This window comes from Megalobrama amblycephala, linkage group LG9 (assembly GCF_018812025.1).
Source record: "Megalobrama amblycephala isolate DHTTF-2021 linkage group LG9, ASM1881202v1, whole genome shotgun sequence".
Taxonomy (NCBI): domain Eukaryota; kingdom Metazoa; phylum Chordata; class Actinopteri; order Cypriniformes; family Xenocyprididae; genus Megalobrama; species Megalobrama amblycephala.
Window position 1 is genome coordinate 17,302,614 of NC_063052.1, and position 27,073 is coordinate 17,329,686.

Sequence of the window (27,073 nt, forward strand, 5' to 3'; positions counted from 1 at the left end):
TACAGTCAAACCTTGAACATTTCATTCATTAATACAGTTTATTCACTATAGTTTAAAAAAATTATAATAAAATATGACAAGATCTCAGAGTTAAACTGTGTCAAAATAAATTAATCTTAATTTTGTCAGATAACACATGGTCAGGTCAAAGTGTCTGAATAATGTTTGGTCCCACATTTTTATCAGTTTTACTGGTAGTCCACTGTATGAAGAATTTTTGTGTATAATATGTCACAGTTTACTTTATTTTGCTATCCTCAATTACATAAATGAACTATAGTGCCCTGCACCCACTAGTAAAAAAATAATTATATCTAGTGTCTGTATGACTGTATATGCATTAGTGATATCTGATATAGAAAACAGCACTAATAATAATATTTGAGTAATACAATATCACTCTTTACGTCATGTTTGGTACTTTACATGTGATAAGTTTTGTTGTTTTCAAGTTGTATGAGGTTTCTTATTTCCCATGTTTTGTCATCGAGTGATGTCACTGTGTATCCTACATGTTCACACCTGACACTTGGAAAAAACAAGTTTTTCCAGGGCCTGAAAGTGTGGGAAATGCCACTTAGATTAATTTTTCTCACACAAAATTGCACCTTACGTCTTCAAGGACCTAATATTGACTGACTACTATTTGACTTCTGGGCATGTCAGGTCTTGATGATTTGAATTCTTAAGAATCAAAATAGGATGTGTGTTATTTATTGCGGAACAACTCAACTGTACACGGTGTTTCTAATATTAACATAGTAAAATTCATTTTATGATGCAATTGTGAACTGAACTCCATCTTCAATGCACCTGCAATACTAATCCAGCAATTTGTGGATAAGAGATGAGCCACCATGGACAATGAGACACATGCATCCCTCTAATATTTAGAATAGTGGTCAATTAATATAAGTTTTACATTTCGTCTCCCTCAGTCTTAAATATTTGGTTAAAGTCTTGTACTAAACAAACATTAAGATTTTATACTTATACGGATAAATAACAAACAACTTGTTTCCCGAGATCACACAAAGGCTTTCTCCATCCTGCCCTTCATTTCTAGTACAAAGCTATGGCTACAGGTGAGGTGGGTCTTCTAACCTGTAAGCCAATCAGCGAGGAACTTTTCACACTTTGACCAATCAGAGCGCTGACCAGCCCCTACTCGAACCCAAATACTTTACACACAAAAAAACCCCCATCAAAGTTTACCTATAGGTCTATAAGCAAACAATAAGAACATTAAAAGTAGATTTAACATGTTATAAAGATTTTTGAAACTCAAAATTACACATTAAAATCTTCGAGAAGGACGGGACAGGGTGCTCAGGTGTTTTCTACCTGCTCCTTCAGCCCTTGAGAAATAGGCTAATCACCAGAGAGGGAAAAGTCGATTTACCTGTAGCCCGGGTTCTGGCATCTCTCACTCACGCTCTGTCTTCTGTTACCTGCACCGACTTGAAAGTCCAGTTCCACAAGGAAGAACCGCGGAGGAAGAGAAATATGTCACAGGAGACAGACAGGTAAGAGTCATGACTGCGACACAATCTTCCATTACCTCAACACAAGTATCGGAACGTCAACGAGTGCCATTCTGCATTTTTACTTTCGTGTTAAATATTCTCTCTAAACTCTTAAAACTTTATCTTACAGTTGCATTAGCTACGTTAACGGCGTTTAATATTATTCAGCTTTTTGTTGGTTTATTGTTGTTTTTATAGATAAATCCCACCGCAGAGGGAAAGTTTTTTTTTGCGGTCAAAACGCCATTTTTCACGGAGGAAACACCTTGAATATAAGCTACCTGAAATTCATCCCCATTTATTTACAATTTAAAGGGGAAGGTTTATTCGCTATGCTATTTTTTCATACTTAAAACAAAGTATGAAAAGCATTTTTATGTTGTTTAGTTTATTTCGCACATTAAGGATCAGCTTAATGTAGAAGTGTTTATGACAACGTTTTTTGTTTTTGTTTTAATACAAGACTTTTTGTTTTATGTGAAGTTTGAAAAAATTGATGTTTTAATCTATAGCCTACAGTGTTCAGTTCTGTTGTGTCCTCCATAATAACAACCCGTTTATTTATGCTTGTGGTGACTAAAACACATTTCTGTTTATTAAATAGACAAAGTAAATGGACTATTGGTTTCTGTAGGGTGGTTGGTTGTAATAGGGGTCTTACATTTCTCAGAGCATGATGATAGTCAATTAATCTCTAGGTGTTTCAAAGAATTAGATGTTCCAATTACATGTAAAGTTGGAAACTTTGTGATCATTTGTACATAGAAATGTGTTTCAGATGGTTTAGCTCCTCACATAAAACCATATTAAATAGCTAAATCACTCACACTATACAGATAAAGAGAAGAAAGGTGTACTGATATTGCCATGTTGTTTGTACATGACTAATTGTTAAAATAAATATAAAAGGTAAATACAAACATGTATAAAAAAATCACTTAATATCAAAATGTCACACTATTCTTTTTTTTTTTTTATATAACCACAACATGATTTGCCTGAAAATTCTAATTTTACACAGTTATGCCAAAACTGAGGAACTTAACCTTTTTTATGTCATCCCATATGCTTATTATTATTTTTTAATGAAAGAATATAAACATAATGATAAAGATGAATAAGATTAAGTGTCCCACTTTACCTTATTCTACACTTTACCATGCATTTTCCAATGAAAGACCACACAGTGCTCACTGCTTTCTGTATATCTGTGTTTACTAATGTGTGTTGTGAAGACACTACTTATGTCGCTACTATAGACACTTCAATATTTTTAGAACCTTTTCAATAAACTAAAGTGAACCCAACCCAGATTTGGGTTGGAAAAATATATCTATGTATGTAACAAACAATATACATTAGATACATTAAGCAGGGTAAGATGTAGTAAAATGCCCTTCTTAAAACAAAACAAAACTGTTCATTAGCTGTTATATTTTAACATATTTAGAGATGAGTTAAGCAACTAGAGGATGATGATGCATTTATTATGTATATGTTATTATATATATTATTTGGGGAAATAAATGGAAACCTTTGACTATTATAATAATTAAGATTTTTAAAATATAGTTACAAAATTTAAAGACATGATTTTTTGACCCACTAGTGGGGTAAGATAAAACCCTACCTGGGGGCAAACAAACAAAAAACATAAAAAAAAACCAAAACAAAAAATCGTACTACAAGGGTCTTACTTTATCTTTTAGTATTTGTTACCATACGGATATCCCAAATAAAAACCAACACAAAATAAATTCAGATATCACTATTATCCAATGACAAGAATTATTTAACTTCAAAATAAGGAACATGAATTATTATCTCACAAATTATGTTGTAATAAGAATATGAATATGGAATCTCACAAATGATGTACAGATGAAATGTCAAGATTAATAAATAGAGCATAACCATTCAATAAATATGCTCTAGTAGCATCATTTTTTTAATAATGCTTTTATTATTACATTTTTGTTGTGGCCTCAATTTTATTGTATATTTCTCTTTAGGTATGTGGCTTAAGTATCCAAAAACTCTTTGGGGCCACTGTATGTTACTGAATTTCTTGTTTATAGTGAAGAATGAAAGCAGCTAGATATAGATTTAATGTCATATAATACCAAGTTGGTACTTCCTCATGTCGTGTGTGATACGTTTTAGCTCTAGTTGTCTGTCAGGCAGTAAAATGCAGAAGAACTTTTGAATCTGATCTGCGGTCACTATTTGGTTGGTTAGATGTATTCTGGCATCAATACACTGTACATCACACTCTCACAAAAGGTGCAGTGTGCAGGGTTGTTTTCATCAGTATGCAAAATAGCGCTTTTACATGAAGCTTTATCAGCTGGATCATTTATGTCTGTGTTTCTGTCTGCTAGTGTGCTGATATACTGTTTTATGTCTGTGCGTGTGTGTATCCCAGTAAGAGGCTGGTTGTAGTGGTGCCCAATGAGACGTCCTTCCACCAGCGTCGGGCCTACACCAGTGAGGATGAGGCCTGGAGGTCTTACCTGGAGAATCCTCTTACTGCGGCCACAAAGGCCATGATGAGCATCAATGGAGATGAAGACAGTGCTGCCGCCCTTGGGCTCCTCTATGAGTACTACAAGGTCAGTGACATCAGCTAAGACTATTACTTTCATTATAATAATAATATTTTCATTTCACATTATCATTTATTCACCCTCATGGTGTTTGAAACCTCTCTCTCTTCAGTGAAACACGAAAGGAGAAATTCAGCAGAATGTTCACGCTGTGTTTTCATACAATGAAAGTGGATAGTAACTGGGCCTATAGTATTAAGCTCCAAAAAGCACCATTAAAGCACCATACACACAAAATTTATGTATTTTAATCACATCTAAAATTTAAATCCATTTGGATTACACAGTTTTAACATAAACTAATAAACGTTACATAAATGAACATAAGAAAATAAGAACAAGATTTATGTAACAGTACTAATCAAGTGAATGTATTTTAAATGCACAGTTACCAGGTTTATATATTTATCATCAATAAATCCAATTTATTATAAACCAGTCTTAAACATTTTAACTTAATTGAATCTTACTTGTACCAAAGCTAGCCATATTTGAAATATGTTCATAATTTTTAACTGATTAAAGGATTAGTTCACTTTCAAATAAAATTTTCCTGATAATTTACTCACCCCCATGTCATTCAAGATGTTCATGTCTTTTTTTCCTCAGTCGAAAAAGAAATTAAGGTTTTTGATGAAAACATTCCAGGATTATTCTCCTTATATTGGACTTCAATGGCCTTCCCTATTCTACTTACAGAACGAACGCGGCGCCAGTTACATTTTTTCCGTAAGTAGAATAGGGAAGGCGTAGGACATACAGCGTAAGCTTTTTGAAGAATATGAAAGTGCGGTTTTGGCAGAACCACTTGGAAGGCGATCATTTGTTTATATAAAGCATATACACAGTTCTTCCCACAGGTTTGAAATATACTTGCGGTGGTAGCCGGGTGAAAAATCCATCTATTACCCATTGCACAGAAATGGTCTACTACATGTGACAAACAAATAATGTGTGATTTTTAACAGTATTTTTATTAATTGAAATTAATTTTAATTACATAGCATACTATTACATTTAATTACATACTAATATTATGCATTATTATTGTAAATTATGCAAAATTACAGCATTTAAATGGTTATCCTTTTTCTATGTTCTCCTTGCTGTCATATAGTGTCTCTCTCAGTGAATGGGACACAGATTTTAAATAGTAAAATTTATATAATGAATAATATATGTCAAATAATGTTCTTAGTCTTTTCTTCCTGTGGGGGAGACTACAATAATTTACCATGAATTAAATGGAAATCAAATTAAATATAATTTATTATGCAACTAAAATACCAATAATGCCCAAAAGAAAAAGAAAAAACTTAGCGTGTGACTTTTAATTATAAACAAGCCCGCAATACACCGGGACTCTTATTTTGAAATGTTTGTACTATTGTAGGCTGATCCTTCAGATTATAAAACAACCGTAACATTTTATATAAAGGCTATGAAGTAGACATTGTAATAATTCATCAACTTGAGTTCATTAGTAATCGCTTGGCATAAATCTGCGCTTTTCATTGATTGAGAATCACTTTGAAGCAGTCTGAAGCGCTGTTGCACGAGCTTGTAGAACGCGCAACAGCGCCCTCTTGTGACTTTGCAAAATGCAGTGCCCATGGTAATGTCAGCGGGAGTAAACAGTTCTGACGCACACATAACGAGAAGGTATGAAACGATTAGTTAATCGATCGCGGATGGTTTCATTATATTGGGCAGATATAAAAGTAAAAGAGGATAAAAATAATAAAAGCAAAAATGTGTCTCCAAATATACTTGGGCGGCCGTTATTATACCAGGGCGGCCCGCCCAAGTAAATTCTATGTGTGGGAAGCACTGTATACATTTACATTTTTTTTTAAAATAACTGATCATTTCGCTAGATAAGACACTTATTCCTCATCTGGTATCGTTTAAAGCCCTTTGAAGCTGCACTGAAACTGTAATTTTGACCTTCAACCGTTTGGAGGCCATTGAAGTCCACTATAAGGAGAATAATCCTGGAATGTTTTCGTCAAAAACCTTAATTTCTTTTCGACTGAAGAAAAAAGGACATGGACATCTTGAATGACATGGGGGTGAGTAAATTATCAGAAAAATTTTATTTGAAAGTGAACTAATCCTTTAAATTTGTTTTCTCAATTAACAGATTTATGCAGATTTTAAGGAATTTGAATAAATATATTTTGAAAATATGATTATTTAAATAAAATCAAATAGATGCAAATACTTATATACACTGTAAAAAGTATCACGTTTACTTCTACATTTCCACGTTCCTTCATTTTTCATCCACAACTAATGAACAAATACATAATTATTTAATTGTCAATGCAACCAAGGTATAACTGTATTGCTTACATTATCCAAAACATACAAGCATAGTAAGGATATTGTGCAATTATGCTTTTTTGCTGCTCTGATGGAAGATAATCAGGCAGTTTTCAGTTTTCATAAGGGAATGATTTTATCTCTAGAAAGTGATTAATCTCCAATAAATCAATTATGGTGAAACAGTGATACTATCAGCACTACTGTTTATTGATGTTTTATCCTCTGCAGGTGCCGAAAGATAGGAGAGTTTTACCCATCAGCAAAGCGGTTGACATTTCAGAGGAACCGGAAAAGAGGTTAGTGAAATGATTAAAACGATGGTGAATATGGAGTTGAATAAATGTAATAAAAACGTGACTTATTTTAACTATAAAATGCACACAAGAAATGCTTTCATATACTGTCTCAGAAACACTACAGTGGGAAACAGCAGTCAAATGGAGCCAGAGACAGTGGATAATCGTGTCCAGGTACTGAAATCAGTGCCCGTTAATCTGTCACTCAACACGGATCACCAAGACACCAAACGGGAACAGTACAGCGTGGCGGCTGGAGAGAGTGGGGCCGCTACTGTGGTAAAGGCTGAAGTGTACACTCCTGCTTTCATGGCTTCGGGAGTTCATTACAGGACAGAAGGAGAGGAACAGATGCGGGTCATCTGTGAACAGGCCCAATCGTTCGACAGCTCAGCCATATGTCATAGTGGATATAGGAAGGATGACCATCGCAGTAGTCCAGATAGCACCTATGAAGAAGACAGCAATGAAGTGAGATTAATATCTGATTTTTAAGGAACATTTGTGTGTTGTAAAACTTTGATGTCATAAGAAAATTAATGGGTGATTATTTCTTTGGTGCAGAAGTACCGCCCATCATCGCTTGGAGCTGATGATTTCATATTTGACCAGTCGGATATGTTGTAAGTGTTATACGGAATTAATGTAGGCTTGTATTATTATGATGAATCATCTCTGAAATACATGTTCTTCAACAGAGACACGTTCCAGTACACATTAGAGGCCAGCAGATCGTTGCGGCAGAAGCAGGGTGAGGGGCCTATGACCTATCTAAACAAGGGCCAGTTCTACGCTATTACACTGAATGAGACAAGTGCCAATAAACGCCTCCGACATCCCATCAGCAAAGTGAGGGTGAGTGATGTTCTTCTATCAAACCAGATATTTGAAGGAACTAGGAAGGTATAATGTAACAGTGTCATGTCATTGAATTATATTAATTTGGGAGTAATTTATTGACAGCACTTTTTTAATAGAATTTTGTAATAAAACTGTATTTAAAACTGTTATTAAAAATGAATACATTTATTCAACATTAAATTGATGAAAAGTGACAGTAAATACAATTAAAATGTTACAAAACAAAATATTTCTATGTCAAATAAATGCTGTACTTTTGAACTTTCTATTCATCAAAGAATCCTAAAGACTGGAGGGATGGCTGTTGAAAATACAGTCTTGTCATCAGGAATAAACTGTGTTTTTTTTATAAATTTAAAGAGAAAAATATTGTAATAATATTACTGTCTTTTTTGATCAAATAAATTCAGCCTTGGAGAGCATTAGACACTTCTTTCAAAAACATTAAAAATCTCAATGTATGACTATATCTTCCATTCTTGTTATGGTAATATTTTATCAACATGCTAGTCAGCTTTTGATCATATGGAAAAGACATTAGGTAATTGAGTGGAGTGTGATAACCTCTGTTAACCCTCTTTCTCTCATTTCCTCTATCAGAGTGTCATTATGGTTGTATTCAGTGAAGATAAGAATCGTGATGAGCAGCTCAAATACTGGAAATATTGGCACTCTCGCCAGCACACTGCAAAGCAGAGGGTTCTGGACATCGGTGAGGCTTCCTCTCCATTATTGAGATCAATGTTTAGTCTTGAATCTTGAATCAGGAATTGCTGACTTGCTCCAGCTCAAATATTTAGCCCAGGGGTGTCTAACCCTGCTCCTGGTGGACTACCATCCTGCATAATTTACTGTAGCTTCAATCCTAATCAAACACCTCCTGAACGAGCTAATCAATGTGTTCAGAATAACTAGAAAATAGCAAGTAGGCGTGTTGAAGCGGATCGGAAATGAAGTCCTCAAGGAGAAGGGTTGGCTACCCCTAATTAAGCCTAACAGATACTCTATGTCAGTGGTTCCCAGCCCGGGCTTGGAGCCCCCCAACAGTACACATTTTGGATGTCTTCCTTGTTTGAAACACCAATTTCAGCTCTTGGAGTGTCTACTAATGAAATGTTTCTCAATCCTGTTCATGGAGAACCCCCAACACTGCACATTTTGAATGTGCGCTTTGTCCAACACACCAATTTCTGGTCTTGTAGTCTCTACTAATGAGCTAATGATCTGAATCAGGTGTGTTTGATTAGGGAGGCATACAAAATGTGCAGTGTTGTGGGTCCTTTAGAACCAGGGTAAGTTGAATCAGGTGTCTTATTGAGAATTGTGGATACTCCAGGACTAGGGTTGGGAACCACTGCTCTACACAAGTATGCAATTGCTGACATATGTGCTTTGGCCAATGCATTGCAAGAGTGCAATCTAGTTGTATATAATGTGTTGTATAAAGTTTGGTGTACAGCAGACTTAAGAGGGCAAAAGATTTACCTTCAAATATCTGTGCCATTAAATTAGGGGTGTCCAGTCCTGCTCCTGGAGGACCAACTTCTTGCAGAATTTAGCTCTATCCTGCTCCAACACACTTGCCTGGAAGTTTCTAGTGAACCTGAAGACCTTGATTAGCTGGTACAGATGTGTTTAATAAAGCTAAAGCTAGTTTGGAGCTAAACTCTGCACGACACTGGTGGTCCAGGAGAAGGATTGCACACCCCTGCATTAAACAGAATAGAACAGGTAGCTAGATATATGTATGTCAGCAGCAAGATTCTCTTCAAACGGTTGCTCCACCTTGGCAGTAGTTGACGTGAAAGAGTAAACATTTTTTAATGTAGTGACACATGAGATTGAGTTAACTTGAAGTATTTACGTTCTTGTACTTGCGTAGATTATGTATCATATTTTCCCAAAAATCATTAACCACAGTACTACTCAATAGTCTTTGGTCTGAATCGCCCTATGAACAAAGTACTTATTGCCTTCAAACTGGTTCATTGTGTATTCACCTCTAGTTTGAAGACTGATGGTGCCTCACATCTCAGAAGCCCTCAGGGCTTTCTGGAGATTGGTTCCTCTTGGTTTTCCCCTGCTCAGCTAAAAGGTACTAGGTTGCTAAATAGCTACACTATGGACGTGCCTGAAGCCGAATACTGTGTACGGGAAGGAAATTATGCATTCTACGGAGCCCCTAAAGAGACATGGTGATGGAAAAAAATATGAAATGGAAGGAAAAAAAATAAAAATAATTTAATGCTTTTGCATTCTCTCACAATTATACAGTTGGGTAATTATATTTTATATAATTTGCGGGCATCAGGGAGCCGCTATTAATTTGCAAGGTATTGAAATCGCGTTTTACTTTCGCTTTCCAAATCGCAATCACGTGTACTCTTTGTGTAGGGAGCGTTGGTACTGGCCACACATTTTACAAGATAAGATATTTGTCAGTGATGCTAAGGATCTGTTGCACACCAAATCCTCTGGCATCATTCTGTCAGTCATCTCTCCTTACTATCTTCACGTGATAAGTGAAATCTGATGTACTCTAATGTAACCGACTACCGCAGCAAGCCTAACCATGTCCCTTTAGGCACTCAGTAGAGTGCGTAATTCTTTTTCAATGACTTTCTGAATTCGGATTTAGGCTTCAGGCACCTCCCTACTATACACAGAGATTACTGTAGAGTCTGCTCTGAAATTTTTTATGCAGATATATACAGATCTATTTACAGATTATTTTAGACATTTGGACAGATTTCCTTTCTTACTAAACCTGTGGTGTTAATTAATTATTAATTAGTCACTTGACAGGTGGTTTCTTATCCACAGTTGCACACTTTATTAGAGGGATACTACTGTTGGAGCAACCTGGGGTTAAGTAAGGGTGCTATTGTGTTAGAAGATCCCAATTATTCTCCAGCTCCATGAGTCACCCCACCTGGGATCTGAACTTGTGACCTTCAGATCACTAGCCCAGATTCTGATTCAAGTTGAATGAGAAAAAACCCCAACATACAGGCCCAAATTTGTTGGAGTCCACCTGGCATGGGGCAGCTATGAGCCCAAACAATTCACATCTTATTCTTGGTCTTGTCACACCTTGAAAGAATAGTCATCCTGAACCTGTTGCTTCTTGTCCTCCCCTCATCTCCAGTAATCAGACGCTCTGCTATGTCCTTTGTCAAGATTTGGCCCCAAGACTTTCAAATCCTGGGAGCACCCTGAGGGAATATCTGAGCCATGATGGCAGCCATCCTTGTTTTAAGCCCTGCCCTCTTAGATTGGGCAAAAATATAGGAATGTTTTGGTGAGACACTTTAAGGTGAACATTGTGCTATGGGATGCAAAGAAAATGTTGGTGGATTGGTGAGGTGGACAGATGTTTGGGCACATTGTATATGATAGTATGCTGAAGTCAAGAAGGGGAGACAGTGACTGAAACCTGACACCTACACAGTTGGAATTTGAATAGCAGTTGAGACGGGATTGTTCCTCAGGCTTGGGGCCATGTCACTAGAGCTGGGATTTGAATGGGGCTATTTAACAGGGGAGGTTCGCTTACGGCATCGACGGGTGTACTTGGTAAACCATGCAAAGGCGGTCCATTGGGAAGAGTTTTGCCCTTCCTAATCCCCAAGTTACCCCAAAGTAAGACAGGTGTTGGGTTTACTTAACATGGAGATAAACGCCCCTGTAATGACAGCTTATTAAATTACAAAGTGCTTCATAACTGAAGAAAGAATGCTTAATTAGCATAGGAAATCACCACTACTACTACCACTCATACTAAGGGTTAGGGATTTCAAGAGTCATGGGAATCTTTTTTTCCCTGTTAATTTAATAAATACATAGATTGTATGTAGGAAATTCAGTTTATAGTGTACATGCAATGACTTATAGCTATAGTATAGCTTTTCTATAATGAGCATGTGTGTAACCTGTTGTATGGCAAATGATGATACCTCAAACCAACTTCGGTCCTGGAGGGCCACTGTCCTGCAGAGTTTAGCTCCAACCCTGTTAAAAACTCACATGCCTGTAGCTTTCTAGTAATCCTGAAGACATTGATTGGCTTGTTCATGTGTGTTCAATTAAAGTTGGAGCCCTCCAGGACCAAAGTCAAAGCCACTGGAAGGCAAGCCTGCAACCTTTAGCCAAAAAAGCACAACGGCTAATGCTAATGCTCCGGCTCTTGTGGTACGCATAAGCGGTATGCAGGGAAGGAGTTTTGAATGGCAGGCACTGATGTCACTGCCATTACACAATAGGCTGAGAGGTGCCGCACGTGATTAAGTTAGCCGTTACGCTTTCTCCAATGGTAAGAAATACAGACCCTCTCATCTCCCTATAATATACAATCTCTGCCGAAGTTGCCCATCCCTGCCTCAAACCATGCTGTTTGTTGAAAAATGGGTACTATTTGTTTTCTAGGCAATTTGACTAATACTTTTAGGCTGGTGAACAATAAAACAGACACTTAGGAAGCACCAGTCAAGAATGTAAAGTTAACTGCCGTAGCTAAGCTAGACAGGCTGACTCCAGCCATTGAAACAGTTATGAGATCACCCATCCTTTTTTGTAAATCTATAAAGTAATGACGTGTAGATTGAATCACAGACGTGTTTAAAGTGAGTGGCCATAAATAGCCTATCAAGCGGCTACTAAAAAAGCAAGTGTTTGTTTACATAAACAGATAAGAGTTATCTAGCATGGAAGGGTGCTGTTTTATATACACTCGGCTTATCAAGCTCAACACTGCTTGCTTTGGCAGACATTGTTTTAATGTCGCCATTGTCCGACACTCATCAGAGCGGTTCATATACCCAGTTCTTACATTTTGTACATCTCTCCCTATAATTAATCTTATAAAACGTTTAGTTCCTGTCCTTGATTCTGAGTGAGCGAGTTTATTACCTGCATTCAGATTTAGCATTTTCCTTCAGGTCAGTCCTATGTTCATAATAAAAAATCTGTTTAAATGTCCGATGTGTTATCTTGACCTTTTAACAGTTAAGGGGTTTTCCCGTGACTGACAGCGCTAGTCAAAGCATTTGTCTGTTGTGTCTTGTTCCGTGTTCACAACAATTCAGTCTTTTCAATGTAAAAGTCTTCGCTACTGACTGACACACACATAAAAACAATCTTTGCCGCCATCTAATGGTGTAATAATGTAACTTCTGTTGCTGTTCACGGTCAGGGACTATTTTTTTCTGGCGGAAGGAAGACTTTAATAAGAGGTTACTTCATGAAAGTTGCATTGTTACATATTTTTGGCTTTAATATTTGTATTGTGTGGTAACCGTTTTATAAAATCAGTAAGGTACTCGAGGCTAGTGCTGTATTGTGAATAAGTCACAGGGGTTGCAACTACTGAAGAGTTGTAAAAATGCCCTTCAGCCATGACTTATTCACAATACAGCACAGCCTTGAGTACCTTATTGCTTACATATACCATACAAATTGTACAACACTGTACATGCCTCCCCTATAAGTATCAGCCTGTGAGTGAATTGCATGCTGGTCTTGACTGGTTTATGCAGGTTAGTTTTGGTGTAGTGGTGCATAGCTGTTACCCATACCTGGTAAACCTGGTATCCAAAACACAAAATATCCTGGTTGTGTTTTGTTTTTGTCCAGCAAGAATGAGAACTGACTTTTCCTGTTTTATCTATAGCTGACTACAAAGAGAGCTTCAACACAATTGGGAATATTGAAGAAATCGCTTACAATGCTGTGTCCTTTACCTGGGATGTGAATGAAGAGGCCAAGGTAAGTCATCTAGCACCAAGAATCGATGGTTCAGACGTGGCACAGCAAATTTACAATGAATACGTTCTCCAGTGTGTGTTTTGGTTTTATGGACATCCTGCTCGCATTAATGGTCATCATGGATGATGAATTGACAGGTGTAGTTGTTTAACTCAACCGAAAGTACAGTTTTCAGTCTGACTACATCAGCACATCTATGTTTTGTCACAAACTTTTCATTCAGTCATATTACCACCATTGTGTATGATACACAAAATGTTATTGAGACACAGGGTGGAGTGTTACGACATATGATATGTGTATTTTACATGCATTAGTCTCTCTCTCCTGTTGTTAAACCTCCCCAAGAGCCCTGTATAGCGTGATGTTTGGGATTCACAATACCCTGGTGCATCTTCCCCAGTCCTGTCTATTAATTTAAATCTCTATTTTCTCCTGTATGGGGTCTCGGGTTACACCTGTATGCTACTGACAGTAGGAAATGGACCAGGTCTGTGTACACGGCCAAATGCACACAAACCTGAATCCAGATCCTCCCAGCCTCACAGGTAGAGTCCTGCCCTCCCATTGTGGCTCTTCTGTTGCAATACAGCTCAGTTCAAACACTCGACTCTGGAGTATATTCAACTAAAGCGCTCTACGCAAACATTTGCTTTTTATTGGGCCAACTCATACTGGTAATACCTATTAATGTGGATATGATGTCTTATGTTGTGTAGTCACCCTTGGACATATATAAGTGTATTAGTTTTTTTTTTTCTTTCTTTCTTTTTTTTTAAGTCCAAGCTCATGTAAAAGCATGCAATGGGGTGTGAAATGCTCTCAGTTTGATCTGATAAGCATCTCATACTCTGACCTAACATACTCTCAGCTTTTATTACAAGTTCCTTCAAAGCTTCTCATCATGGCAGGCTGGAATGGAGGAAGCCATAAACTCCATGAAGTCTCTCCATGAGCCATTGATCTGTGAGGTGGAAATTATGTCCTTGTTGCAGTGTGGAAAGGCTCAGTTTTTTTTTTGGTCCACAGTAGCACTTTGTGGTCCGCAAGTTTTTTAATGTTTTTGAAAGAAGCCCCTCATGCTCACCAAGCCTGCATTTATTTGATCAAAAAAAAAAAAAAAAAAAAAAAAAAAAAAAAAATATATATATATATATATATATATATATATATATATATATATATATATATATATATTTTTTTATATAGTCAAACCAAAAATTATTCAGACAATAGATATAATTTTTTTTTATAAAATTTTACATTTTTTACTAGTGGATGCAGGACACTATAGTTCATTTATATAAGTGAGGATAGCAAAATAAAGTAAACTGTGACATATTATACACAAAATTTCTTCATATAGTGGACTACCAGTAAAATTGATAACAAATTGGGACCAAAAATTATTCAGACACTTTAACCTGACCATGTTTTGCTTAAGTGTTATCTGGCATAATTAAGATTTTTTCTGACACAGTTTAACTTTGAGTTCTTGTCATTTTTTATTACCATTTTTTAAAACTATAGTGAATAAACTGTAATAATGAATGAAACGTTCAAGGTGTCTGAATAAATTTTGGTTTGACTGTGTTTATTGATATATATATATATATATATATATATATATATATATATATATATATATATATATATATATATATATATAAAATGATGAATTTTCAGCATCATTACTCCAGTTTTAAGTGTCACATGATCATTCAGAAATCATTTTTATATGCTGATTTGCTGCTCTAGAAACAGTTCTTATTATTACCAGTTGAAAACAGATGTGCTGCTTAATATTTTTAATGAAACCATGATACATTTTTTTTCAAGATTCTTTAGTGAATAGAAATTTAAAACATTTTAAAAAATTGAAATCTCACTGTCTGTAGTGTTAATCAAAATCGCTGTCCCAATTCTAAATCAGAATGTGCCCAGTTAGATTACAATCAGTGTGAAATGTTTTGGACAAAAAATTAAATCATGCAGTTACTGTTTTTATAATCAGTCATTGCTGTGGCATTGTAGGAAATAAAGATCTTCAGTATAGGGAACACGTATTCACTATTAACCTCAATTAACACCTAATTTTACTGCTTATCAGTAGTTAGTAAGGTAGTTTTTGTAGTGTTTAAATTTAGGTATTGGGTGGGATTAAAGGATGTAGAATAAGGTCATGCAGAATAAGACGTTAATATGTGCTTTTTAAGTACTAATAAACAACTAATATACTAGTAATAAGCAACAACTTAAAAGTGAGAATTGAACCCTAAAATAAAGTTGTACCGATTTTCCTATGCCATACAAGTGTAGAGTTCATATGAAGTTCTCCGATCCAGTTTTCTTACCATTCTGAGTTTTAGCATGCTTCACCTAACGATGGCCTCTTTCTTGTCCTCTGGCATTGGTAATGGTTGATTATATGCAACTGTTAATAACTAACCACATAAATATGGTGAAAAAGACTCTGTTTTAAACTTTGGAGGAGCAGGGGCTAAAACTGAATGTAAAGATGATATTTAAGATTAAAATTTGGTTTTACATTAATTTAAAATTAATATTTACCTCAGTTGGAGCTTTTAATATTCTGTTCAAATGAAACGGCATAGTTTTTAGTGGGAAGCATGAACGTTGCTTTCAGTAGCAGTCAGTGGTACAGATAGACGTGTCGAGGCAGGCACCTGTTTTGCGTGTGTAGGTGGCTGGTGGGTGAAAAACAAGGTGCTCTTTCAACGGTCAGGATTGTGTAGGTCAAAGCTGTTCGAAAATATGAATATGGAAGTTCTTATGCAACAGTCTGTTACATGTGCATTTGGATACAAAGTGTTGAATTTACATTTCATATCACAACAACTTCCCACAACATGCTAGTATAGTGGTAGAGACACACTTATTTTGCAAAAATACATTTTCTTGTCTTCTTCTCTTATTGTTAGATCTTCATCACGGTGAACTGTCTGAGCACAGATTTCTCCTCTCAGAAGGGGGTGAAGGGTCTTCCTCTGATGATACAGATAGACACCTACAGCTACAACAACCGCAGTAACAAACCCCTGCACAGAGCCTACTGCCAGATCAAGGTCTTCTGTGATAAGGTGAACCTTGACCTTTAACATTTGAATCTGTGCGTACAGTATTCCATATCTGTGGAAGCAGTCATGGGGAACTGTTGCAGTGCGCTGCAGTGATGACATATTTTTGTAGCTCAACCCTTAAGTTCATATCACTCTGGTTCCCTAGACAAAAACACAAAAGGATTTTCCATTGGCTTTTGGATTATTGCAGAAATTATTGTGTTTATGATTCTTACATGCTTTGTTCATCATAATAATCTTCAAAAAATTTAAAAAATTGAAGCCTTGAAAGGCAAATTGAAAGTTTGAGTTAGAATAGTTTGCAAGAGTGCAATTATAAAGACAATGAGGCTAGTGAGTAGATGAGTTTATTTGTTCATCGTGATGACGTTTATTGTCCCAGCCAGCCTCTGTAGTCCCATTTAGACACTTGTTAGCAAAAGTAAAAGCTTTTAAAAATCACAAGGGGGGTATTACTGATGTATTTTTGTCATAGAATAAAATGTGAAAATAACCACAGACCTTCAGGCATTTAATGAAAAACCCATTCAAAAAACCCATTAAGGACGATGGAACCGGAAGTTCTAAAAATGCCCGTTCCTTTATTATGCATGCATGATCTCTTATTTTATTAAGCGGTAAATTGCTTTTACCTACAGCTTAAGTGGGTCAGTTGAATTCTGACATCATTTAAACATCAAACTCAGTAACTGTAGCGCCACCTAGTGGTTGTTCATTATTGTTACTTTTTACAGCCCTTGCAGTCATCTAATTTCTCTTGTCTGTATGTCTTTCTGTCATTCGGTCTGTGTTTGTGCGGCACAGGGAGCGGAGAGGAAGATCAGGGATGAGGAGAGGAAACAGAACCGCAAGAAGCCAAAAGGTCTGAAGCATTGAAAGTTAAAAATATTGAAACTTCAAAAAATAAGCTCACAAGAAATGATTTGATACCATTATTTCTTAACTGTTTTTACATATGTTCTATTGAAATATGAAGTTTGTTCATTTTTTTTTAATAATCAAGAGGCTTTAGTTACATCACAGCCATGAACCATGATGTGCAACTTTCTAGTCAGTGGCTTTTGTTATTGGGGGGCTTTTGATTGGACAGAAACCTGTGTAGTGTGAAATGAGTCACCACTTTTTTTTTTTTATCAATAACAGTTATTCTTACATGTTCAAATGACATCATCTCATTAGGAAAGGATGGAGGCGTTGGAACGGTTACTCTCCCGAAAAAGTGTGACACCACCTTCTTTAAAATGATGACTGATTTGGATGCCCAGCCTGTTCTCTTTATCCCGGATGTGCACTTTGGAAACTTACAGAGGGCAGGCCAGGTATGAGTCAGTCTGCAAACACACTCAATGAACAGATCGCATGCTCTTTTGTGTTAAAAGTCCTCTGCCATTTTGCAGACGACCATAATTGCAGTCTCTTAGTCTGCCTTCAGTGTTTGCTTCCTGAAATCTCTAAAAGCTTGTAGAGGCTCATTACAAAACCGTCCTGAAGACCGTAGCGGTCCATTGTGTGTCTAATGAGACTAAGACTTATTAGAGACTGACTGACCTTTCAAAACCAGACATGAAGCATGCGAGTGTGTGTATCTTGGATACTTCGGTGACATTTGTTTATTAGGAATGATATCTGCTGAACTGGTCATTGTAGTGTCTGTTTTGAGGCTTGTTCTGAATGTTACAGAGATGAGCATATAAATGTTTACAGGAGATAAAACTACAAACTTTGTACTCTTTGCAGGTATTTGCATTTAATACAGAGGAAATTGAACGAGAGGGGTGAGTTTGATCTTTTTCTCAATATTTAAGCTGTAAACCAGAAAAGATATTCTTGTATCTGAACTGAATGAACATCACATCACCACAGATTTACTAGTAGCATTTACGCAATAGTAGATTACAGGGATCCTTAAGAATATTTATTAATAGAAGTAACTATCCACACTAATGTTTAATGTAAAAGTAATGATTCAGTGTAAAACATAGTTAGTTGTAGTGATATAAGTATAATGTCATATTAATAATATAATGTTTGGCTTAGAGCTGTCTTGATTATATTTTTTTTTAGCTACAGTACTTATAATTAATTATTTAATTGTCTTAATAGTCTTTTATAGCGTAAGTAATATAATACACATATACTTTAAAAAGTCATTTTATTACAAAAATCTACAGTATGTTTTATAGGCCAGAATGATATGCATATGCTGATTTTACACATTGAAATATTTTAAATTGTAGCCTACTTTAAGTCTTAAAGGGTTAGTTCACCCAAAAATGAAAATTCTGTCATTTATTACTCACCCTCATGTCGTTCCACACCCGTAAGACCTTTGTTAATCTTCGTAACACAAATTAAGATATTTTTGATGAAATTCGATGGCTCAGTGAGGCCTCTGTTGAGAGCAAAGCCACTGAACTTCTCAAGGTCCATAAAGGTACTAAAAACATATTTAAAACTGTTTATGTGAGTACAGTGGTTTTACCTTAATATTATAAAGCGACGAGAATACTTTTTGTGCGCCAAAAAAACAAAATAATGACTTTTCAGCAATATCTTGTGATGGCTGATTTCAAAACACTGCTTCGGGGCTTTAGTCGCCGGCAAAAAAAAGTCGCTTTAGTTTCAGCAGTTTAGCTGTTTGATAGGAGATCCGAATCACTAATTTGAAACAAAATATTCATAAAACTCAGAAGCTTCATGAAGCAGTGTTTTGAAATCGGCCATCACGAGATATTGTTGAAAAGTCGTTATTTTGTTTTTTTTGGCGCACAAAAAGTTTTTTTTTTTTTTTATAACATTAAGGTAGAACCACCATTTTAAAAATGTTTTTAGTACCTTTATGGATCTTGAGATTTGGTTTGGTGGCTTTGCTCTCAATAGAGGCCTCACTGAGCCACTGGATTCCATCAAAAATATCTTAATTTGTGTTCCAAAGATGAACAAAGATCTTACAGGTGTAGAACGACATGAGGGTGAGTAATAAATGACATTATTTTCATTTTTTTGTGAATTAACCCTTTAAAATAGTCACATATCACACTACTGCACTCAAAAAGGAGAAATAAATTGTGTATTTTGTGACATTTGTATATTTGCTTTGATTTTCTTTGGGTATCAATATTGAAATTTATGATTGAGGGGTAGTTTACACGGCACGGTTTTCAACTAAAAATAGAAAATTTGTTATGTGTTTTGGCCGTTCATTTAAGCCCTGAGTATACTTAGTTTTTTTATGCATACGGTACGCGCACAGATGAACGCACAGCCTTGCAAAAGTATACTTAATTTGACTCGTACACATACACGTTCGACGCATGTCACAGTTTTGAGCAATCTCTCACCATGAGTTACAACCTATGTAAACATCTTTGTATTCTTTCATGCCAGAGTTGTACAAATGAAGGTATTTTCTAACCTCTTGGCACAATCTCTTGTCTATGTAGGCCTCCATTGTCGCTGTAGCTTGCATGTGTTCCGGTCTGTTCTGTTTATGCAGTTTTTCTTCAACGACCTTGTGAATCGATGCCTTTTGGGGGCCTGAAAATGCAAACTTTTAAAACCGGGATTCAAAGTGCAAGTTTTTTTGTAAACGATAGCGTTATCGTCTCCGTGTAAACTACAAAAATGCAAATTTGTGAAAACAGTGATGTCATGCATATGTGTGTTGCGTGTTCAGTCTATAGGCGCATAGTGTTTCATTACAAAGTCACATCGCCAACTACTGGCCTGGCATGCATAATACAGCATTTTTAATCATTTTCATGGATCTGTGTGAACGGGAAACGTTTTGACAACGCTGTCTTCTGTACTTGAAAAAGGCAGAGGAAAAACTTTTCCAGTTTTAGTAAATTGTTGTCGTGTAAACGTATCCTGTAATTTAAAGTGCACAATGACTGCTGTTTTCTCAAATAACCATAATTAGATCATATAACTGCGTTCAGGTGACAGACCTAGCTGGGCTGCCTAGAGGAAATCTGATCATCTGATTGGCCAGTTAAGAGAAGCATTAAGTCATGGTATTTGTTTATGTGTTTGTGTTAGAAGTGTGCTGGTGAAGAGGATGTTCCGGCCATCTGAGGATGACTTCTGCCCACCCCCTCATAAACAGCTAAGAGAGGAGACACAGAAGAGAGGTCAGAGCAGGACAAACCTATACATACACACATTTATAGCTGATGTGTGTAATTTTCCAACCCGGATCTTATGAAAAAACTTAACTGTTATACAAGGTGCCAATTTCGTATGATTTTGTACAATGTGAATTACAATTTAAAAAAAAAAAGTAATCATGACTCCATAACCCCACTCTAAACATAATCATCACACAGATTGTATGAAAATGTACAAATGAGATTGTACAAATTCATAGGAATTAGTCACCAATTTGGCAAAACATAAAATGGTAATGAATTGCTATGAGATTGTGTTAGTATTTTCTGCTGTACTACACAGAATTGAAAAATAGTTTCCAAATGCCCACAAAGGCCATAAACAATACTTAAAAATCTCTTGAAGCCTCTTTGGGATTTTGTATGTATGGAAATAATAGTAATTTTTGAAATATTTGGTGTTGATTTTGTAGCACAGAAATGTCATATTTTAAATTTATGTTAACTATATTTTAAAGAAAGATGTAGGGTGATTGTACTTTATTATTTCCATGTACAGCATTCTCTGCATTTCCACTGCAGATTAGATTGTAGCACAATTCTAAAGTTTTCATATAATTTATACAGTGCCCATTTCATATAAATGTGGAATTACATCGTTACTTAATTTGAGATTAATATGACTGTGTGTTTTTACAGTGCTCTTGTATGTGAGGAAGGAGTCAGATGAAGTGTTTGATGCTCTGATGCTGCGGACGCCCACTCTCAGAGGACTCATGGATGCAGTGAGCATCTGTTGCTATAGGGGGCACTCTACTCTAAATGACTAAAGCATTGTGCTGATTGATTACCAGAGGTGTCAAATGCAAATGCATCGATTTGAAAATGAAAATTCAGTGCAAAGATTACATTTTTATTATATTATTATTATAAGTAAAAATCTATTTTCAGTTTCAGCCTGATCTCAATCTGCTTCCTGGTGAAAATTGTCCCTTAAGTTATATGTGTCTTCAGCATATTTATCACCAAAATAACCAGAACTAACTGAATCATTAAACAAATGCAACATATTTTAATATTTATTATAAATAATCAAAATCAAATCATTGTCAGTGTGATGCTCTGATACATGATTGAGTGATAATTTCTTTCATATCGATAGATTTCTGAGAAGTATGGTGTTCCTATTGACAGAATGGCCAAGATTTACAAGAAGAGCAAGAAAGGGTAAGTAACTGACTGAAAAAAACAAGAACTACACAATAAGAGTACGTAAACGTAAAAAAATGTATAGTAAAATTCACATGACAACTAAGCCCGTTTTGACTGTTCATTCTCTCCATTGCAGGATCCTGGTGAACATGGATGACAATATCATCGAGCACTACTCTAATGAGGACACATTTATCCTGAGTATCGAGAACTACGCAGATGCATACAAAATCACATTAACGGAAATATGAACATCTTCGCGTGTGTTTCTATCATTCAGTATGTTTAAGCTAAAAGACTTGTTACTTGGACTCCAACCTGGTCAAATTCATCGTCAGCTGTCCACAAATTGAATCGGAAAAAGCTGATATACCTCATTTTTAAGAGACCTCAAGTATGATTTTTAAACAGTCCACAGGAGTTTTAGTGCGTACCGAACGTGTCCACGATTTCACGGTTCTACCGTGGATTTTGCTTGAATTTGAACTCAGTGTCCACTGGATTCCACAACATTGATTTTTGCCTTTAATTTTAATTACCAAAGTACAGACTATTTCACATTTCACTCGATTTTGGAAAACAGTTTCTCACCTGAATTTCAACTCTACCTTCCACAGAATTTCACTGGAGTGGAAAGCAAATGCAACAATAGTGTCCATTAAAAATTACAATGCCAAAATACATTTGCATGCAGCAAAAAATATGAATTTGGGACTTTTCTGTGGAATTTGAGACTCTGCAGAGATATTGATCTGTGAAAAGTGTCCAATACTGTAAAAAAAATTTTTTTTCATTTGTTTATTATGTTGACATTAATATTATTGTTATTTTTAGCCTGGTAGATATCATTTAGGTTCTTACCGTCTGAATATTCACAAACATATTTTCTGATGCACAAAGAAAGCTATTTTTTTTACTCTGCCACAAATTTTTGTATGCTTAATGGTGCAAAACAGGAAATATGAATGAATAATGTGTACAGTACTGCATTATCAGAAAAGTCTTCAAATTATACATTTCATCCATGTTTTATGTGTTCTACTCATTGTTTTAAAGGGATAGTTCACCCAAAAATGAAAATTACCCCATCCTAGGTGTATATGACTATCTTCTTTCAGCCAAACACAATCAGAGTTGTGTATATTAAAAATATACTGGCTCTTCTAAACTTTATAATGGGAGTGATTGGAGGATGAGAGGATGATCGAGCATCCATCGATCATTAAACATACTCCACGCGGCTCCGGGGGGTTAATAAAGGCCTTCTGAAGGGAATTGATGTGTTTGTGTAAGACAAATTTCCTTATTTAAAACTTTATAAAGTAAAATAAAGAGCTTATGTACAACAGCCATACGCATTCGTCTTAAGCAACATAGTACACAATGCCATGATTTTCTATGCTTCACCATGACGTACTACGCTATATCCTATGTTATAACGCGTCGTACGCCATGTCATTGTGTACTACGTTGCGGAAGTTAAGAGTTTTTATAGTTCAAGTTTTTTATAAATTTCATAAAGTTTTAAATAAGGATATTTGTCTTACACAAGCATATCAGTTCACTTCAGAAGGCCTTTATTAACCCTCCGGAGCCATGTGGAGTACATTTTATGATCGATGGATGCACTTTTTTGGGCTTCAAAATCTCACGGCTGTCACGCCGGAAGCTCTTTTTGGGTGAACTATCCCTTTAATGTGGAAATAATGTTTTTAGAGGTTCCATTTATTTCAAATGCAAGAGATTTCATTACTTTTTTGAGGTTTGAACATCCTCACATAACCAGCCAAGGCCTTTCTCTAACTATTCAGTCTTTCAGTCTGGTTCATTTCTATATTGTTTGTGTATAGTGTAACAGGTTCATATTAACTATGTAGTCCAGATTCAGTCGATCAGTGCCATGATGAGCTGTTTATGTTAATGTTTGAATATCATTGTCTTGAAATGATGTAAAAGGGCACTTCGGAAAATAATAATTTGTATGTAAATAAATGCATTTTTATTAAGTTTTGACCAAAGGTTTTTTGATACTACACTTAAAGGTGCAGTGTGTAAATTTTAGCATCTACAGGTGAGGTTGCGAACTGCAACTAACAGCACACACCAATCGCACCCCTCCCTTTCGGAGAAGCTACGGTTGGCCATCTGGCCGACATGTCATCTGAGAGAGCAGAGAGTAGCTTGTGTGAAGCAATGAGGTTTCTTCTTATTTTTAACAAAGAACGGTCTCTGCTTCTAATAAACCAGACGACTACTACTACTACTACTTTGTGCGTATTCAACGTAGTGACAATGCAAGCTGCCTCTAAAAACATGCATGATTTAGAAGAAGAACAACACGAAATGTGCTCTGTAGAGTATTTGTCCGCTTAGGGCTGCTGTAGAAACATGCCGCCTCATAATGGCGACTTCACATGGAGAGGGGACCCGCAGTGTATGTAGATAGAAATGCCTCATTCTAAGGTAATAACAACATAACGGTTCATTATGTAAGGTCTTTATACACCACTGAAAACATAGTTATATTATATTGCATTTCTTTCAAAAGATCCTCCCAAATTTTACACATTGCACCTTTAACCCTAATGTTATGGCAACTTTTAAAGGTGCAATATGTAAGAATTTTGCAGTAAAATATCCAAAAACCACTAGGCCAGTGTTATACATTTTATTCACTTGAGTACTTACAATATCCCAAATGTTTCCAACTATTTGTAAATCGTTAGAAAATACCAATTTTAACCAAGGCTCCGGGATGTGTGAGGAGTCGCCTGTCAATTGCTTCATACCCGCGTTACCCTCGGTTTCCGGTTTTATTTTGTAGAAACCATGGAAACACCAAAGACGCTTTAATATATTTACATGTTTTAATAGACAAGGGAACAACTGTTTTGATATATTTATTGACAGAAAACTAATTGTTGTTATATAGCTCAACACGTTTAGTCTTATTGTTTAAATAAATTTTCTTGATTTTTTGCGAGTACCATTCTTTACCATGCCTCAAAGAAAAACACTATTTTGTCAAGTAGCTAACATAGCATAATCAGATGCAGCTTTATTTTTAGTAACAGTAATACAGCATTTTATCCAACATACAATGCGTTTAAAAAAAATTGTATGCCATTTAGCAACACAAGCCATCCAGCATTTAATATGATATTCTAAAATCGATCTATCTTACTGCAGTGTGTCTCAAACAAGTGTCTCACAGCAGCCGCCAAACGACACACTCAAATGCAACAGAGCTGCGTTACCTCATACTCATGACCGGAAAAGCGGAAGCGGCGCCGGCGACTGTGGCATAATAAAAGTCGCGCAATCGTTCCAGAGGCCTCGTTCAGCTCCCCCAACACTCGGTCCTGCTCTTCTTCATACTACAGTAACGTTAATAATCACATCCATGAACATGATTCCTGAGTCCTATCCCGATTGTTTCCACCGGCTGTGAGGTGAAGACCACATGTCCCAAGATTCCGCTCTAAAACTTGTCGTTGTCAAGCTATGGCTGCGTCCGAAAACCTAGGTAGCTGTCTTGCTGCCTCGCTATCTTATAAGAGAATGACTTGTACGGCAGCATTTGTGCATGAAGGTACCTCACGAAATTGATTTCGGACAGACTTCTGAGGCAGCGTAACAGTTTAATGATCTACAGCAATATAGCGCGAGCTTTGGTGAGAACTAAACAAATTTTTAATTACTACAGTAGTAATTTCTCGATAGAAATGATATCAAAATTGAAATATGTTGATCAAAATCGTACATTTATACACAAACTGAGCAGCAAACGCAACTTTCGGACGCCATCTTTATTTTTCTAGCTCAACTGTCACAGAATGGAAAGCACAGGATTGTGGGATATCAAAGGCAGCTAAGGATCCATCTATGCTTCCTTCAAAAATCGATCTGAGGAAGGTATCTCATGAGAGAGGAAGTGAAGCTAACATTGGATTCGGACGTGCCTTGATGCCTTACTACCTTGAAATGTGTCCTCGGAAGGCAGCATTTTCCAGTTTTCGGACGCAACATATGTCTGTCTTTTGAGCAGGCCTCTAGCGACCTCTAGCGGACATAAATCCTACATACTGCATCTTTAACCTAGTCTGGGTAAACCCTAATCTGGGTAAACCCAGCCTGATCTGCCAGCGATTTGATTTCGCTCGGCAAGACGGCAACTCAGTCTGGAAACCCGTGCATTAATTTCTGCTGCGCTGTTACACTTTTGCGGGAACCAATCATAGACTGGCTTATCCACCTTGCTTGCTATTGGCGGGTATAACAGGATGACGATAGAGAAGCGACGGCAAGCAGCTTTCAAACTCTATCCGATCTACCCGTCTCTCCAAAATAACAATGCACAATCACAGTGACGCCGATTGTGTTAAGCATTTACTTTATCTGAGAGAAATGTAGCAGAGCGTTGATCCAACAGTCTCTTCATAGGAAGATTACAAACAGCGATTAATGACACACAGCTTTTCTGCTGTTATTTTGGTGGTTTGCTTCACGATGTGAGTACAGGACTCTTTTACTTCAATGCCCCTTGATGGTAGACAATATCTTTATTATTTGCTCTATATGTTTCGTCTCCCTGCTTCTTGAATCTCGCGCCGCCTGAGCTGAATTCTTTTGGTTGTCATGACAATGACGTAGTTTAGGGCGGCTATATTCCGCGTTCATTTACACTGAACCAGAACAGTATCAGAGTCCCCTTTTAACCTCTCGATGATGCTGAATGACTTCTTTAGTTAGCAAACAAATTGCTCGAGTGGGTGTAAATACCGATCACTTTCATGTTTTTTTGCACAACCTGCAAAAATCGCTCGATGCCATTGCTGCTTCTGCAAACCGCGGATCAATGCTACAAACCAATACAAACTAACCCTGCGTCTCAATCAGCTCCCTAGTTCCCTAGGTTGTGAATCAGTATATATCATGCAAGTGAATGTGGCTGATTCCCTGATCAGTGCCCTGACTACTGAACTAGGGAGCTGATTGAGACATACGGTAAACCTGTCTGGAGTTTTCGCATCGCTCTCAGATCGTTGATCTGATTGGTTGAAGGACTATCCAATTGCGTGACTAATGCTCGTTGATCACGCCTCTTGTGCAGTAGGAAATACATAGCAAACTCCCCAGACCAATGTTCAATTTTAAATTGAGCTTGGTCTGGTGATAGCCAGACTATCTTTAACCCTATGTTAATGGGAATTTCAGAGTAGAATTATGTAAAACCAGGGTTTAAAACCAGACAATCAGACACAGAAACAG

The 27,073-nt window shown here is 36.5% G+C and overlaps 1 protein-coding gene across 1 annotated transcript; it reads left to right on the top strand.

Annotated features, from left to right (window-relative positions):
- Positions 1 to 1,189: 1,189 nt before the first annotated feature.
- Positions 1,190 to 23,808, top strand: grhl2b (grainyhead-like transcription factor 2b). The gene is made up of 16 exons (XM_048201906.1): positions 1,190 to 1,526; positions 3,952 to 4,138; positions 6,689 to 6,756; positions 6,870 to 7,227; positions 7,321 to 7,379; positions 7,455 to 7,611; positions 8,218 to 8,329; positions 13,286 to 13,380; positions 16,323 to 16,481; positions 17,286 to 17,343; positions 17,661 to 17,800; positions 18,219 to 18,256; positions 20,523 to 20,614; positions 21,290 to 21,375; positions 21,753 to 21,817; positions 21,939 to 23,808. Exons 1-16 carry the CDS (start codon positions 1,507 to 1,509, stop codon positions 22,051 to 22,053), a joined length of 1,809 nt encoding a protein of 602 aa, XP_048057863.1. The 5' UTR covers positions 1,190 to 1,506; the 3' UTR covers positions 22,054 to 23,808.
- The last annotated feature ends 3,265 nt before the right edge of the window (positions 23,809 to 27,073 follow it).